A 17,549-nucleotide genomic window follows, 5' to 3' on the forward strand; every position below is an offset into this window, starting at 1 on the left:
AATAGAGTATTTATTTTTCTATAAACACTAAAATAAATAATAGGGGCAGTCTTGGTCTCAACTACTAACACATCTTTTTGGTTTCTGATAGCTCTTTGTGCCACTTTTATCAGGTACAGCGAGCACAGAAAAACCAAGTCCTACATCTGAATGGAAAGAGCTCAGTACGCCAGAGCAGCAGCTTTCAAGCTGCACTTGAAACACTGCAGCTGCCTTGATTTCTGCGAGTTTGCCCTAAGAGAGTCTGCAAGAGGTAGCTACAAAAAGCAAAACGAATGCCAGGAAACTCAAATTCAGCATATAAGGGTTCACATTTCCACTGGGGAACAAATGAGGACGAGAGATGTTGAGTCAAACAGCAAATGACTAAAAGCCACTGTATCTGTTGAGGCTCTAGATCACGTGAGTGTGAACTGTATAAATCAAAAGTCTTCCCATGTGAATTACTGAGTGTTGGCAGGCAAATCTCAGCATAAATGTATTGACTGTTGGGGGACTGAGTGCTAGGAAGGGCTCTTCCATTGGCATCAAAGCAGGTTTGACCCAGGAATCACAAAATCCTCCAGCATCTGTGGGAACAGACCTGCAGAGGGGAGGCTGTCTTCAAAATGTTATCTGGGCTTGCCAGAAAGCAAATTGTTCTTGTTCTTGGTAGTGCATTGGTGTATTTCTAACAGGCTTCCCATGAAGCACACCATGTTTTTAATACGGAAAACAACTACTCAGCTCCTTACCTGAACCGTCAGGAATGGACCTCACAAATGTAGGAAGCATCTTCACCGTAGCCGTTGGGTTGAAATCTCTGGAGAGGCCGTTCTTCATCTCTCTCCTGAAGCGAGCCATGATGTCTATCAGCGTTTCATCAGAGAGCCGCATGGCGTAAAGGTATTTATCGATCTGGGGAAAAACACAAACACCACCATGGAGTGAAAGACCTCCCTGAGGTGCTCGAGCAGGGCTATACCTCTCTTTAATTGCAAGAATAGCATATAGCCACAGCTTGGCCCTGGGGCTCTGGCCAAGCTGACAACGCAGCCACACACTTCATGCCTTGTCTTTTGACTCTTCTAAATCAAGGAAAATGTGCAAGTGCTAGGACCTACATGAGCTGAAGCCCACCCTATCCTCCTGCCTTCCCGAGGCAAGACCCAGTCCCACATCACTCTGCCTTTTTTCCACACAAAACAGTTCATCCACAGCCTTGTCCCACTATCTCCAGCCCTTGCCCCACTTCTCAGCTCTCCTGACTGCCAGTGAGCTGAAGAGCTGAAGGAAAAAAAATCCCTGTTTTGGCACCTTGTCCCAGCTGGGGTGAGATGGGTGTCGCGGCAATCCACAAAGGTGCCTTGTATTTAAAGCATTTCATTGTGAAAGACTTGCCACAGAGGTTTCGGGGCTATGTCCCAGGCTGAGAAATTATTTCTGTGTAGCCGACCATTTTCCCTATCCCACTCCAAAGCCATCACGGCCAGAGGGTCAGGAGAGGCAGGACTTGGCTGTGGGCAGGTAGCATCTTCCTCCTCAAGATAAAACATCAAATTAGAAGTTGATGACTTCTCCCTTGTGGTTTCCCAAGACAGGAACATCCTTCACCTCCCTGGAAAAAGGAGGCGGTTCCAGTTTTCTGATAATATTGCATTCCATAATATTACACCCATCTTCAGCATCAGGAAGAATGAGAGATGCTTTGATGCCGCAAAAATACAACTTGGCCTTGGGGGGTTCTTGATAAATGCACATCCCACCCCTTTTACCTTAGCTGCCAGTCTATTCTTGCCTTGTTTCATTATCTGCCTTGGAAATTTGGTTCTGTAAACAGCTCAGACTGAAGCCACACCTTTGGGATCACTTTTGCCTCCAGCTTGGCAGAACCAAGAAAATAAAACCCTGCCCATGTTTTCTGTCCTCAGCAAAACTGGAAAAGCCACCTCATTTTAAACCCCGGGGCCGTCTCTGCGCCGAGGCCACCTGTGTCTCCATTGCTCCTCTGGAATTCTGGAGAGCAGCTTATCTCTCAGCTGGCATCATGTCCTAACAGGACCATTGCCACAATAAAACACCCCACATGAAATGTATGTACGCAGGCGCTCCATGTGCCGAGGACTTTGAAACAGGAAGCAACGAATAATGCCATTCGAGAAGGAAATGCAGACAATCAAAATGTAATTAAACCCTAAACTGACCGTAAAACCAGCATCAATTTAATTGCTTCTGCAGAAAGTACGTCTGTCCGCAAGTAGTCAAGGTCTGCACCAAAGACAGTGTATCTCCCAGAGCCAGACACCCTCCCACCGTGACCAAGCATTTACAGAGCAGAGGGAGGAAGGCATGGACGGACGGATGGATTCAGCCTGATCCTGAACCGCAGGGCTGGGGCTGGGGCCAGGCAAGCCTGAACTGCGAACCACAGCCAGAGGCTGCACAAGCTGCGAAGTGTTCGGTGCCACCGCTGACAGAGGAAGAGCAAAACAGTCAAAGAGATGCTATGGTGAAGTTACAGTGCAACGAAATGATGCCACGCATTTGCTCCATGAACCAGTGAAGTGATGGTGTACAGCTAAACAGCGCAAGAGCTGAGCCCAGGTTCTCCATTGGAGAGGACTAATGTGAGACCCCAGGGCAGCATTCCCATATCCCAGCTGAGTTCCTGTGCCACCCCAAGGGGCTGACAGCCCTGCTGCAGCAACAACCACAGCCAGTCGCTGGTGTCATTTCACTCCAAGAAAAAAGACCTAGATGGGATGCACCCTCTCTGCAGCCCCAAACAGCATGGAGACAGACACAGAGGCTGGTGTCGGGCTGGGCAGGAAAGTCTCTCCTCCACTGCAAACCCTGCCATAGGTTTTGGGTTTTTTTTAGCAGACTGTCAGGCCATGATGTCAGAGCATGAGGTTACTCCTTTTTAAAGGGGGAAAAAACCCTCTTTTAAGGCTGAGCTTTCAGCAGCCCACACTGTCGCTCAGAGACCCAATTCCCCAAATCTCCCGGTGAAAGCTACACTAACACATCATTCACCCAGTCAGACTTCACTGTGCAATTAAAATACCCCTCTACTAAGCCCCACTGCCACATCCTCCTCCCAAAAACAGGGCTGAAGAATTCCTCCCCAACACCAAAAACCCTGTTGCGAATGCAGGTTTTGGCGTTTGCACAGTCAGGGCCAGACAAGCCCGTTCCCCCCACCTCTGCCCCTATGCCACCAGCAGCAGCGAGGGAAAATGGGAGGGCAGGGCTCTTTTCCTCCTGTGAAAAACCAATAAGCGCCGTCAGCGCCCTTACATAATGGGGCTGGACCCTCCTGCACGCAGGGAGCATCGCCTCGCGTTGCATCGCGGTGCATCGCGTTGCGTCGCATCAAGGCCATCTTCACCGCTGAGACTCACGGGGCAGGGAGGGGGGGAGATGGGGACTAAACCTCAGTTTGAAACAAAATTACTCCTGTGTGTTACAGTTTAAAAAAAAAATTTAAAAAAAGGAGGGGTTTTCTTTCCCAGGCAGGGAAAGGGTTAGTCATTCTGGCAGCGCAGCTGCAAGGGAAAAAGCGCTGCTCTCCCACGCTGGCAGCACAGGCAGCCCTCCGAGGGAAAAACCTCAGGAAACAGCCATAAATAACTGGTGGGGGGGAGTTGGAGGCTGGATTATAGGATGGAGGTTTAATAACTCCCTGCTCTGCCTGCAATAAAAGCCGATCAGAAAGCAAATCTCAGCCTTATCTGAAAGGAAGCAGTGGAAGGGCCAGCAGGGACGGAGACGGGAGGTGCCAGCAGCACCCAGCAGCACACGCAGCCCCACTGGGGCTCCCGTGGCTGTGGCCCCATGGGAGATGGGTGCCAGCCCTTCCCCAGAGATGGTGGAGAGCACAAGCAACTTCAGGCAGGCGGTTGTGCGGACAAGGAGCAGAAAAGTCTCCTTTATTTAGCTGCCATCTCAGAGCCACCCTCCCAGGAAGGGCAGCTTCCCAGAGTGCCAATACAGGAGCCCTCCAAGAGCTGAATCACCTTTTTTTTTTTTAATGCTTTTTCTTAAAAAAACCACAAAAAAACAGACAGAATCTATGAGCAATTTTTTTAAAGTGGGATTTTGTAATCTGAACCATATGCATACAATTTTTCTTGGTCACACTGGAAAGACACTTTTTGTACTCTGGGAGAAGAAGTTTCTGAAAATCCAGCCATCGCAGCAGCCTCCATGGGAAGCTGTGAATAATTATAAGCGCATAATGGAACAGCACTAAGGGCCCTTCCTTAAATGCATGCCTCATTCCCCAGACACTTACAACAGTCAAAGGTATCCAAGAACAGAGCACTCCCATAACAATCTCAAAAATTATGAGCACCTATTGTATTGACACAGCCTTTGCATTAAAACCCTTCAGCATATAAACATTTTTCTGCAGAGCTAATGATACTCCCTACTCCTTTCAGCATCAGGAAGATTCACCAGGAGCCAAGGCATGTTAAAACAAGTAGTTCAGTCATCCTGAAACTGTTTGTGCTCACTTTTGATTTATCAGGTTGGTTCCTAAAAAGCCTTTATAGTAGCAGGTCACCGCTACGGGGCTTTTTTTGATGTCAGTTACTACATTTTACACCTTATTCCATCACGTTAAACGACATTTAAAGGTCACTCTTGGATTGCAAGATTTTCTTCTCCTATCCTCAGGTAATGCGACAAAAAGGCATGGTTCCCCTGACAGAAACCGGGCAACACCTATAGGCTCCCTTTGCTGGGGCCAGCTGTTGCAGGTACAAACCTGCTGGAAACTAAGGTACTCCAAGGCTGTATTACCAAAGATCCCTGGCGCACAGGCCAGCGGCACAATTGCCAGGGGTGCTCCGCGGTGCCCGCGCCCCTGAGCATGGAAGTCAGTCTTTCAGCGAAATCAAAGCCTCGGTTCAGGCTGTGCAAAGTCCTCTGTCACAGCAAGGATACCGAGCTCAAGCTCCTGCCCCTGGAGGATCACAAACGTTCAGGGAACATTCAAAACGTTCAAAACCATTCATAATTCATCCTGCTTAGAGTGAAAACATGTGCCTGTTTATACTGTACAGGGGATCGTACAGCACCAGCTTGCTTCTGCACAGTAGGGTCACGTGCAAGTGCATGTATGCGTGGCTTCATGGGAAAATGCCCCCTTGCAGGGGCTGCCAGCCCACAGGGCTGCCAACACATGATGAACCACTCACATCTTCGACGCTACATATACACCCTGCCTATTCCTCCCACCCGCCACAACTCATCTTGAAAAATGTTCCAGAAACTGCCAAGTGGAAACTTAAGGAAGCGTCAAAAACCAGTACGGAAGCAGCACATGTGAGTTCTTAGACCCAGGGTATTCTGAGGGCCTGAAACCACCCGCCCCATCTGTGCCCCTTGGCAGGGATCCCACGATGGAAAGGCAGCGCTTTAGTGCCACGCAGGGATGGGAACCCCAAAAATAGAAGAAACAGGTCGCAAGGGAAGAAGGACGTTCAGCCTCGGAGCAGTGGAGATCCCTCTAACAAATCCATTCCCAAATTCACCTCACCAGTACTTTTAACCCTTTCACACCCCTCCTGTGACCCACAACAGCATCCTCAAGGTGACCTGCCACCTGTGCCACCAAATGCTAAGCAGATCACTGCCATGGACTAGCAAGGCGGAGCAGCAGCCGCCGTGGCCAGGAGTCGCGTGGGGCAGAGTGGTGAGTGGGAGCAATGCCGTGGTCAGCAGCCCCCGGCCGCGAGCACGTACCAGCAGCAAGTGCTGCTCTTCCGGAAGCAGAGAGGAGAGGGAGGGACCTGAAATGAAGCCATGCAGGCACGTATTCCCATACGCGGCACACTGAGATGGGCACAAACCCCTTTGCCCCGTGGGGTACCAGGGAGCAGAGCCCATCAGCTCCCAGTGGCTGTGGGGCAGCAGAGCAGCGGGGGAAAGCCTCTGACTGCCGCAGAAACCCTCCCTACTGGACACACAAAAATGACAGGGCTCATTATCAGTTCCAAAAGAATATAAAGAGGAAAAGGTGTCTTAGATCCTCCAAAACCAGTACCATGCTTTTTTTTTTTTAATTAGATTTTTTTAATTTTCTTTTTCAGACAGAACCAGATTGATCCATAAGAATGCTTTACAGCTCTCCCTGGCCAAACGATTTCCCGCACAGTCACACAACAGCAGCCTCACGGTGCCAAACCAGCCTGCAATAAATAACCCCCGGGAACACCACAGTTTCCCCCGCGCCTGCACGCTCCCACGGCGCCTTCCCCACACAGCCCTCCTGCCACTCCTTGGCCAGCGTGCACCCCTGCGCTTATCTTGGGTTTCTAAATATAACTGGCACAGCGAGACACAGGCGGCCTTACCCAGGCATGCATGCCTGGGGCCAGCAGCGGCACTTAGAAATCCTCCAGGAAAAGGAAAATAAGGAGCTTGGGGAAAAGGGAGAGCCAAGTACGTGGGGCCAGAAGATGCAGAGAACTGCAGGCTGCGTGCTGTCTTCAGCTCCTCGCGAGAACTGCTGGGCGGAAAAGGAAAAGACCTAAACCACAGAAAGAGATGTGGAAAATATGGGGTGCTGTCTCAGGTTTTGTCCAACAAAGGAGTGAGTGAGCATGTCTAGACTGGGGCAGGATGGGTCGCTCAGGAGCTGCGGTCTCCCCGCACACAGCCGAAAGCCCAAAGGGAAGAGGTGCTCTCCTCCTGCCGGGACAAGCCCTGAGACCACTACAAATCAGCCCCGCTAACATTGGTGCTGAGGCTTCCCCAGAACATTTTAGGGAAGCCTTCAGCAGGTGCTCAGTCACACAGCACCGCCAGACGAGGTGGCAGAGGGGAAGCCTCTGCTTCCTGATGTCAGCCTGGCTCTGTGACAGGGCTCTGTGATTTTTTTCAATTATTTTCCCAATTTGTGCCCTCACATCCCTAGCCCCAAGCTCTCCGCTCCCTACAGCTCTGCAATATGCTCAGCCGGGACCTAACTGCCATGTTTTTATTTATCCTGTGCTCTGCACCCGTGTCCTTGTGGCAGTGCTAAATCCCAGGGCTATACCAACCGTACAGCAGCAGCCTCCTAGTGCTAAAGGGAAAGAAGCCCATAGAAATACTTCTCGTTTTTAAGCACCACTGGCAACCACTTCCTGTAAATTCAGAAGAGAAGCTGCAGTGACACATAATTCAAAAACTACCTGCTCTTCGTCACCCCACGCTGCAGTGACAGATGCCCACAGGCACCCTGGGGAAGAGGGGGAAGCCCCCTCTCCGGGGATGCTGGTACCCACGAAAAGCCTGGGAGGATAATCACCATCCCCACCACCCTCATCGCCAACGCCCCAAGACGCGGCCCCAACTCCTGCCCCACGCCGTCGAGCTGGGTTTCCGTGGCCTGACCAGCAGCGAGCCGGTGTGCATCACCCACGCCCGGCGGCCCCCACACCGACACCCCGCTCCGCTTCCACCACGGATGCTTTGGGGGGCCTTTGAGCAGGGCTTGAAACAGGGTTTATTCCCCTTTCTCCCCCAGCAGCGTCGCTATGGGGACAAAGCAACAAAACCAACGGGGGGGGGGGGGGGGGAGAAGACTAAAAATAAAAAAAGCGATCTGGCTTGGGGGCGGGGAGGGGGCTTCAATCTACCTTTTTGACCTGATCCTCCTTCAGCTCCGTGAAGTAGTAGGCCAGGAGCTGGGCGGCGATCATCCTGCCGGCTGCAGCGGGCGGCTCCGCGCACGCAGCGATGCGGCGCCCCGGGATGGCCGCGCCGCCGCCGCAGCGCCTCCCCTTCCTCCTCCTCCGGCCCCGGCCCCGCCTGCAGCCCCGCTCCCACGGCCGGCACGACGGCCCCTCGGAGTTATTTCTGGCGGGCAGAGAGGGGGGGAGGAGGAGGAAGGCGGCAATGCCTTGCCGTACCCCAAAGGGTCTTTCACAGCAGCCTTGGAGACAGACTGCTGAAGGCTTTCCGCCGCTCCTTGAACTCTGCTGTGGTACGGGAAGAGCAAACTGAAAAAACAAACAAACAGACAAACCTGAACCAAAGACCCTCTTTGCCCAGAAAATTTTGAGAAAATAGCAAAACTGCCTAAACCTCTGCTAACATCTTGCACCCCCTGCCCAGGAGTGATGCCTCCCCCAGAGTGCGAGGGACCCAGCCTGGACCCCCTGGGCTGCAGGCTGGGAGACTGGCAGGGGCGCCCTGAAAGGCAGATAATTGCTTCAACTATTGTGCTTTTGGGGATCCCACATTCATATTCCATCAGCAAAATCCCCACATCGAATACACTGGTGGACAGGACCTCCCCTCCCCCGGTGTGCTGCCCATATTTTTGCCACGTTGGGGCACGTTCCCTGGCACCCCAAGGAGGCATCCACCACCGGGAAGCCTCTGAGGACCTCGCATCCACGTAAGCGAAGAGGTGCAATGCCCCTCCGAAAGCCAAAGGCCAAACGCAGATGCCAAGGTGACACACGTCAGCAGCCCACGAGGTTTTTGCCTGCGCCCTGCCCATCCATCCACAGGGACAGGAACACACACCCATGCAAACAGCCGTGATGCTGGAGGCGTGATTTGCATAGAAATTGTCTACCAAACTCCAAGTGATTAAAAACCTGTTTCTTGAGCTTCCGGCTTTCTTTTCAGTGCTATTTTAATTAAATAGTTGCACTGGCCAAAATCACGAGCTGCTTTGGCAGACACATCCTCCTTTAGACTGCCCTAGTCACGGCAGGCAGGGTGGGCAGGATTTCCTTCTCCACCTCACTGCATTAGCTTTAAGCCCGTTCTCAGTGAGATTTTCAAGTGTTTCACTGATCTGCATGTGTTACTCCTGCTCGTTTGTTTGCAGGCTATGAAGCAAACACGCCTGTGCTGGGGAGTGCAGGCGGGCTGTCTCGCTGCAGGCGCAGCGGCATCGCCCTGCGACCAGGCACAGTTGGAGCTTGCAGGCGGCACAGAAACATGGAGCTGAGCGGCAGCGTCCCGACAGCGTCCGGCAACGCCACCCAATCCCTTACACAGGCTGACTCTCACTCAGATGTAATTTACTGTTCACCCACACCTCCTCCTCTTCTGCCGGTTAGAAACTACCTTTAATTCCCAGCCCAGGCTTGCTCCTGTTTTTGATACATCTGTCATCTGCTAAACCTTGTCTTTCAGCTGAAATTGCTGTCCTCTCTCTCAGGTGTCCGCTTGCTATAAATACAGAAGAACGTAACCGTATACGTCCTCCGATTTTGCTTCACTAGGCAAGACAGACTGAGCTCTTTTTTTGGTTTCCTTTCCCTGAAAAGCCTAGGCTGGTTTAGCAGCCTTTTTTCACACTTGCTCCGGCCTGAACTCCTCTCTGCCAAACACAGCAGCTAAAGTCAGGTAAGTTAATCCAGAGAATGCCAAAACCCCTGCGCTTACATGCATGGTTCTCCAACTGGAAATATGTCACCAAACCCCTTCCCATTAACAAGCACAAACCCTGAGGCTCCCTAACCGACCCCCATGCCATCAGCCACCGCTCCCAGGAGATGGCAGACTTTTCAACCCGTACCAAAAAACATCCCTGCTCCTGCTTCCCCAGCGTGACCACTTGAGTCCTGGCCGCCAGAGAGGTCCTCACCCAACAGCTGCCCTGCAGCAGCCCAGATCAAAATTTAGAAGCAAAAAGTCACTTTCTGCACATGTGCATTTACATTTGCCTTTTGCTGCTCACACAGCCTGGCACTGCTCAATTCCCACAGGCTCTGGGTTCATGGAGCTGCCTCTACACAAGGTTTACAAGACCTGCTCTCTATCCCCTCCAGCTCAGATACTGAAACACCTGTGCTCACCTCAGTTACCTTGCTGCAGGAATGCTTACTCACCCAGTTAAAACACTTGGACGCAAGCTCAGGTTGTTTTCAACTAACCTTTGACCAAATGAGAGCAATTCAAACCATCTACTCTGGCTCTCAAGGCATTTGAATCATCCAGTTAAGAGTTTGGGAAGTCCAAAACTATTCAAAGTCACTATGAATAAGAATGGTCTTCTCTTTAACAGATGCTTGTCTTAAGACCATGCAAGAGGAGGACAATCTTGTTCTCTTCCTCTGCCAAAATTGTGACTTAGAACTGAATTGAAAATGTCACAGATCATTAGGGTGGCGTTTGGCTCCACTGACCATTTGTATTACAGCATATTTCAAAACTCACCAGAATCAACTGCCTCAGACTTCCTTTAAGCTACAAAAAGCAGTTCAAAACATCACTACTCTGAAGCCCTCTTGGTTCTGTGCAATGAAAATAAAAGCCACACACATTACAAGCCCCTGAATAAAGTATATGCTTAAGCAGGAGGTGGTTCATGTGACAAAGAATAAAGTACACACTCAAGCAGGAGGTGGTTCATATGACAAAGTCAAAAGCAATTAAGGGGCAGTTAAACAAGTATTGCAAACAATTTGGCTTGTCTTCAGTTGCTGAGCATGACATTCAGGAAAAAATAAACCCTACAACCTGAAAGCCGTTAGAGGAAAAGTAAGAGTCCACCCAAGGCAAAAAAGCTGCAGTGTTTAAACATTTAGTATGTTTAAGCAGCTCCTTCCAAGTATGAGTGCATGACCAGCTTTCATGCTGTAACCAGCACTGGGATGAATGAGCTTTCCTCCTGCCATAGAGCTGGAAGGGCAGCTAAATATCCCTATGGGCACCCAAACCATTTGCAAGCTCTCTTTGCATTGGCCAGGCCAGCAGAGAGCACGCAGGTGGGTTTTTTGGGGGGCCCAGGAGGAGCTGGGCACAGGCTGCCCGGCACGACCAGCCAGCTCTTCATCTCCACCTCTGCAAAGCTCTCATACCTCCTTACCATCTTGCCCTGCGTTTTCCCTTCTGCTTTACTGGAAAAGATCAGTTCAGCAGCCAATTAATTACCAGTGCCTAATGTACACTGCCAGGCATCCAGCAGGCTATTTTGAAAGCCACCGTCCTTTAAGACAAATTACTGGAGGCTGAACGTGACACCCGATGACTTGCAGCTATTTTGATTGTGCTCTAATCTTGTTGTCCAGGTTGAACTGTACTGAAGTGTTTCAACCGACTGAAGTAATTCCGTGCATCAGGTCTCCTGGGTGAGGGTTTTTTTTCTGCTTTGCCTGTTTCTTCATTAAATGTTTACTCCTCCATGTAAGTCTGCGTTCAGATTTGACTCCAGTACAATGGAGGGATTTTGGTTTTAATCACGTTCATCACATAGTTTTGATGTACACTGGTGCTAGATGCTTTCTACTTTTCTAAGGAAACAATGAAGCTGTAGTTCGTTGTTCTTTTTTTTAAGTGTCTGGAAAATGATGAATCCACTTTTCCCCACATGGCATTTTCCTTTCACAGTACTTAAAGCAAAGTGAGAGAAAGCACCATCTCCAAGAAACAGTAAGTTCCCAGTTCATGACAGCACCTCTGACTACCAAGGGAATTTTTAAAAGTAGCCTTTGAAGCTCCTGTTGCGGGGTAGGAAACTATGTGTTTGCACAGAAGAAATCATCATGCTGAACTTGGTGCAGGAGCTACTAAGAAAATCTAAAAGTATCAGAGATATTGATTTGATAAGCAATTCAGCTGAATGAGGTTAAATGCATTATGCAATTTCACCTTGCCAGGAGGCACTGCAAGCAGGCACAACCACATAGCAAGCCTCGATGCTTTATCTCATGTTTCCCCTATTAGGAAACAAGATTAGCTAGGAACGCCTCAAGGGGAGCTGGTTCCATGCACAGGAAAGGCCACGCCACATGCAGACGGAGCAGCATACACTTATAAAGTGGGTTTTATGCTCCTGGTAAAGCACACCAGGAGTATATTTCCAAAAGATGAGCACTTGCCCTGGGAAACATGGAGCCAGGCACTGGGTAACTAAAGGCCAGGACAGGCTTGGTGCATCTCGCTGAGCTAACCACCACCACCACCACGAAGGTGCCGCGGGTTTTGCCTGCACCCAAACGCTGGCAGGGCTTGAAGCCAGGGTCTGTGAGAGGCTGCCCGGCCCTGCTCCAGCAAGAGGGGTCAGCAGAGGGTGATCATCTCTGGCCCCAGGAAAGCAGGACCTCCTTCTTCACCCTTCTGGTGGCAAAGGCTGAGGAATGCCAGTGCTAACAACTGGTGAACAGCTAGTTTTTCTTTTTCATTTATAACTTATTTTTATATCTATTTTCTACATGTGATAATATAAAAACTTATTTGTGTATCAAAATTGTAATTTATAATTAAATTCAAACACTTCAATTAAAAAAGCTAACACCATTTTGAATGGCTGGCCATGCATACGGACTGTCAGGCGGCATCACTGCCATACACACACCACTGTCATCGCATGCTGCAGCAGCTGGCAGGGGCACCGCACACACACACCTTTGCCCAGCCCTGACACTGCCCTCATCAGATCCTACGGGGAGGGGACAGGGCACATGATGTTAGGGATAACGTGAGAAATCATCCCACATACTTCATCCTCTGCCTCTCAAGAGGGTTGCCGCAATATCCAGCTGTGTTTTAGGCGCAAAGGCTAACAAGGGACTCTGCCCTGATTTGTTGGAATTGCTCTAGGGAGAGAGTGAGCTACTTTTTAATAAAGTCCCTTTGGAAGGAATTTAACACCATTCACTGAGCTGAGCATTTGAGGGCCAAATGACACTGTGCAGGGCTGTGGCTTTCAAGACCTAAATGCCAGTGACTTCCAAAGACAGGGCAGTATTCCTGCGAGCTGCGTACTACACAGCTAAGGATGACAAACAGTCATGCCTAGACCATGGCATGATGAGAGGAGAGTGGAGAAAGAAGCAAATCCAGCAAAGGAGGAGTGTTGTCTACTAGTTCTCAGGGGAACAGAGACTCCTGGGGCAGATGGAGACGCTCCATGTCTCAACTTTCCATGTCTAAGCATCAGGCGGCTGTGATTGCTTTTATTTCTTTGAAGTAGTTGCAGTTCTTCAGTATCAGAGGGATGCAGAGAACATGACCCCCACAAAACCAAGAGGAATAAAACAGAAAACAGATAAGCACAAGTCCTAAATACATGGCTTACAATAAAGCCCCACTATTTGGGAGGCCTGGCTGATGATTTATTTTTAAATCTCTTAGTGATGACAAGCTTCATTAAATTGGGGCAAAACCGATTACTCCATCTTTAGTTGATACTTCCAAAAGCTACAGGCTGCACAAGCTACACTGCAAAGCACTTCTCTACCCAAAGCCTCAAATATGTGGGGAAAAGAGGAAAGAGCTCCCAGGAGTCACACTGCCACAAAACTTAACCTCTATCTCCTGCATTGCACAGCAGAGCTACTGTATGCGGCTGAGGAAGTTGCTAAAAATTCTAAGTTCTTTAGTGGTTTCTTGTGCAGTGTTTCAAGAGAAAAAAAACAAAACACAGTGCACACGAGTGGGCACTAAAGGCAGCACAGCTGAAGGGTCATGACTTACAGGGAGGATGAGCAGCACTGCTCGTGTCCAAGCCTCCCCTGGTAGCTGGCGAAGTGGGACAAGGAGAGGTGTTTCCCTACTGTACGGAGAGGAGCCTATTCTCTGGTATTTTATAATGTTTAAAAGCAACTTAAAACCCCAAGTACTGTCTCATGATGGATTTCTTCCCCATAGTGGTGCGCCCAACAGCTCCAACACGCAGCAGCTTTAGCAAAGGGGCACCTTTCTCACAGCGCCATCTCCCTTGCGCCGCAGGCATCCCCAAAAGCTGCATGGGGACTAACTGGAAGAGACAGCCCCTTCTGCTGTGGGGCTGATGGATAAACCAGGAAACTGTTTCCCCAAAAGCTTTCATTCCCCAGCAGAGAAAGTGAAGTCACTGTTGTGCTAAAATGCTTTGTGGATGATTACAGGCATCTCCACCCCAGGGAAGAGTCCCCAGCTGTGACAACACGTCTGGCTCAGTGATAGCTCTAGGGATTGCACGCATAAGCCCCTGTCCACCCACATTGCCAACAGCCATGCTGCTGTTACTCATCGATCCCAGCCAAGGAAGTGTGTGGTTAAAGAAACGCCAAGTTAAAAGGAAGCAGCCAACACAGAATACAATGCATTCCTGACCATGCAAGGTGCTGGGTTGTGTAATAATGCAAGTTACAATAATTAAGTCAACAGGTTTTCCAACCCATTGTATTTTCCCAACATAGTCAAGAGTGCTCACATCCCTGGGCACCTTTGCATGCAAGTCCACTCACTTTGCTCTTCCCTCACACACCAGAAATGAAATACAAGTGTAATCTATCCAAATTCATCTCTTTCTTCTTTCCCCTCCTGTCCTAGGTATTCACCACAGCAACTTCTCTCTCCCCAGTGCCAGAATTACAACGCATTTTACATCTCTGCAAAGGAAAGCAATAACCATCCGGTTTTCTCACTCAGCCTGGGGCCCTGCGTTAGTTTAACATTTTTTCCATTCAGGTGAGAACTGCTGCACCAAGCAACCACTTTTTCTAGTGCATTGGCAGTAAGTTGTCATTGCAGATCATATACATGCAAAGCAGACCATACACACATACACGCATATATGTTTGTATGCACACAGAAGCATATCAACAAACTCAGTTTGTAAGGCAATAGATGGACGGTGGTGTTATGGTAATGAACCTGATGTCAATGAGCTGCCTTTCCTCACCAGGAGGTGAAGCATTTCTTTCATTTCACAAAACACCTCTTGACTCCAGCAAACTGAAATGAGCACAAATGCAGATTTCCGATAATCTACTAAATCCAATGCTAGTAAAAAGTGTTAATAGAAATGACACTGAAAAAAGGGCAAAATATAGAGTGAAACCTAGTTTGAAATTTCAGAAGTCAAGGGATAAGTTTAAAGTATTTGCAATTGTTTGATTCAAATCTATCTTGAGAAGAGGCAGTTCAATACCAGTTAAAGGATGTCTGCATAACCAGCAATTCACTTAAGTGATAAGGCAGTTACAATCTCTTAAATGAAGGAAATTATAGCCTAATTTATTGTACTATAGAGAGACAGCTCTCCTAAACCTGCTTTCAGCTCCTCACAGATCATAGAGTTTGTTCATCAAAGTTTAGCGCGAAAACACCTGATGTGTGGGAAGACTTACAAAAACAAAGCCACTCCTTCATCCCTGCAAACAGCAGTTAACACCAGCGAACAGCTGTCCCAAGAAGGTTTTAATGGCACAGTCCAAATCGATGTCTTTTAACTACAGTGTGTCTTTTCTACGCAAGCAGTAACAAAGAGCTTGTACTTTCAGCATAGAGAACGGGACCTGCCCCTCTCTTTTGGCTATCCACTAATAACCAGTTCAAAACAAGGCAATACCTCTCAACCCGGGCCAAGAAGCCAGTTTCCACTACGTATATGCCTTTCTCCTTGATCCAGCATTTGATGCTAGCAAAAATCAGTTTGCATCATGAGTCCCAAACCCATGGGGGTGCAGGCAGTAATTGCAGAGGCTTTAGGTTTCCTGCTCCTTTTCCAGCAAGACCCAGTATAAGAGACTCTCCTCCCAGGCCAGCTTAATATCCTCACGATATGGGGCTCTCCCCAGTACTAGGTTAATGACCCACCCCAGCATTTAGCCCAGAAGGGGTGCAAAGCAGGTGCTTACTTGGCACAACGGGGAGCAGCAGTAGCCAGGCACATCCAGGGCGTTCGGCTCCTTCCGCGTGGCCATAGCAGGAGCGCCTCTTGCCATGTCACATTGTCATCACAGGGGGCTGTCAACAAGGAAGGAGACAGAGTTGTAGGTTTTCACATCTCCCCCCTCAACCTCAGGATGCCTTTGAAAACCCCATGCCCCATGGACAGGTGCTCTCTTAAAAACCCATCCAGCGGCTGGGCTAGAGCAGACACAGACCCACCTCAAGAGAGAGGGGAAATTGGGGGCATATGAGCTATGGAGCACAAGTGTGACCCAGAATAATGGTGGAAATAGGGAACGTGCTGGCAAAGAGCTGGCCCTTGCATGGCTCCAAGATACAGTGGTGCCATGGGATTCCCGTCGCACACAGGGAAGGAGGGCTTAGCAAGCAAACGTTGGGCAACAAAACACCCGAGTCCTGCTAACAGTTTATTTTAATTAGAAGAACCCAGCAAGCCTTGAAAATACAAAATATTCATGTTAAAAATCAGTACAGGAAGATGGTCACAGATGCTGGACTTGCAGCTCAGCATCATCCAGGAGCAACTGCAGATTTTGAGCTGGTCTGTGATAATTTGGTGATACCTTTTTTTAGCCAACACCCAAATCTGTCTCAACAGAGACTGGAGGCAGGTACAGATGGCAACTCTGAGCTAAATTTTGGCTTCTGTAATTTTACAAGCTATCACCATGAAACATGTTAGGGTAGGATCGGAAACCCAGTGAGGCCAGCACCAGCCAGGTCCCGGGCATCTACATGGCTTGTTCGAGGTCCTCCTTTCTCCCCACACCAACATTTGTTCCCTCAAGCCACTCTGGCTCTCTCAGGTCATCCCAGGTGCCCGTGCCCAGGGGTGGCAGTGGGACTGAGGGGTCTCTGCGAGGAGAGGTGGGAGCTGCCCCGAGCCGGACTCCCCTGCAGCCCGTTGGGAGGCTGTGCTGGGGCAGGTATCCGTAGTGGTAGATACTGGTGCACACTGATAACCCTTCTATGCTGGGGAAGGTGTTGTTTTAATTTTGTCTCTGTTTCTCACCATCCAAATCTATTTTAATTAATTTTCCCCAAGTGCAGTCAGTTTTGCCCATGACGGTGATCAGTGAGCCATCTCCCGTCCTTATGTCCACCCATGAGCTGCTGCTTCCGATTTTCTCCCGTCCTGCTGAGAAGACGACCGAGAGTGGGCTGGGTGGGCATCAGGCAGCTGGACACAGCTAACCTGCCACACCAGGTCAAATACAAGCCTAGATAAGACTCTGGACCCCTATTTTCACTCTCAGATTTTCACACACAAAAAAAGTAGAGGGGGAATAAACAATTTTCAAAAATTCACGTATGTGAATAAGAAGAAAGTTCTTATTTTAATGAAATAGGTTTCTCCATCCCTCTGACCCATTCCTGGTAGTAAACCTGAGAGTCTGGTTTTGCAGCAGAGCTGCAAGAGATGGGTGATGGAGAATCGCTTTTTTAAAAATCTAAAGATTTTTTCTTGTTATCTCAGTGCTTTAAATAGGTGATGTAGCTCTATGGGATTCCTGGTCGACAGCTCTGGCTCCAGATTTCAGCAGCGGTCCCCACATAACCCCATCTCGCTTGTCTTGCCCTTTCTTCCCTGAGGAAGACATAATTTTTGGCAAAGCAGAAGTATCCTCACATAGCCCTGATATCTTAGGTCACTACAATTCATCCCCTGCTAGCTCCTTTGACAGCAGCCATGAGCTCACCAGTCAGTCCCGTCTGGGACCTGACCCAGCACCGACAGACCCATGGTCTCACCGAGGGCATCTCTGTCTCCCAGCAGGGTTACAGATATTTCTGTTCTGACATTTGATATCAGTACAAAGAAATGTTTTAATCACAACTTTTATCATTAACCATGTTTTGGACAGATAACGGCAGCAACAGTCTGTGGCTCTCAGTCAACATCTGAGACCCAGAAAATACCCTCCGTG

The 17,549-nt window shown here is 49.3% G+C and overlaps 1 protein-coding gene across 2 annotated transcripts in view; it reads right to left on the minus strand.

Moving 5' to 3' along the window:
• Positions 1-15,585, minus strand: part of LOC142064592 (hexokinase-1) — a 44,979-nt gene extending 29,394 nt beyond the window's left edge. The window contains exons 1-2 of one of the 2 annotated variants that reach the window (XM_075109729.1): positions 15,567-15,585; positions 735-897 (exon numbers count right to left, since the gene is read on the minus strand). In XM_075109729.1, coding sequence (XP_074965830.1) covers positions 735-876 — 142 coding nt within the window. In that variant the 5' untranslated portion in view covers positions 877-897; positions 15,567-15,585. Of the gene's footprint in view, positions 1-734; positions 898-7,613; positions 7,768-15,566 lie in introns of those variants that run through there. The other variant, XM_075109730.1, reaches the window with a different exon arrangement.
• Positions 15,586-17,549: the final 1,964 nt, after the last annotated feature.

The sequence above is a fragment of the Phalacrocorax aristotelis genome, chromosome 14, assembly GCF_949628215.1.
Source record: "Phalacrocorax aristotelis chromosome 14, bGulAri2.1, whole genome shotgun sequence".
NCBI classification, from domain to species: Eukaryota; Metazoa; Chordata; class Aves; order Suliformes; family Phalacrocoracidae; genus Phalacrocorax; species Phalacrocorax aristotelis.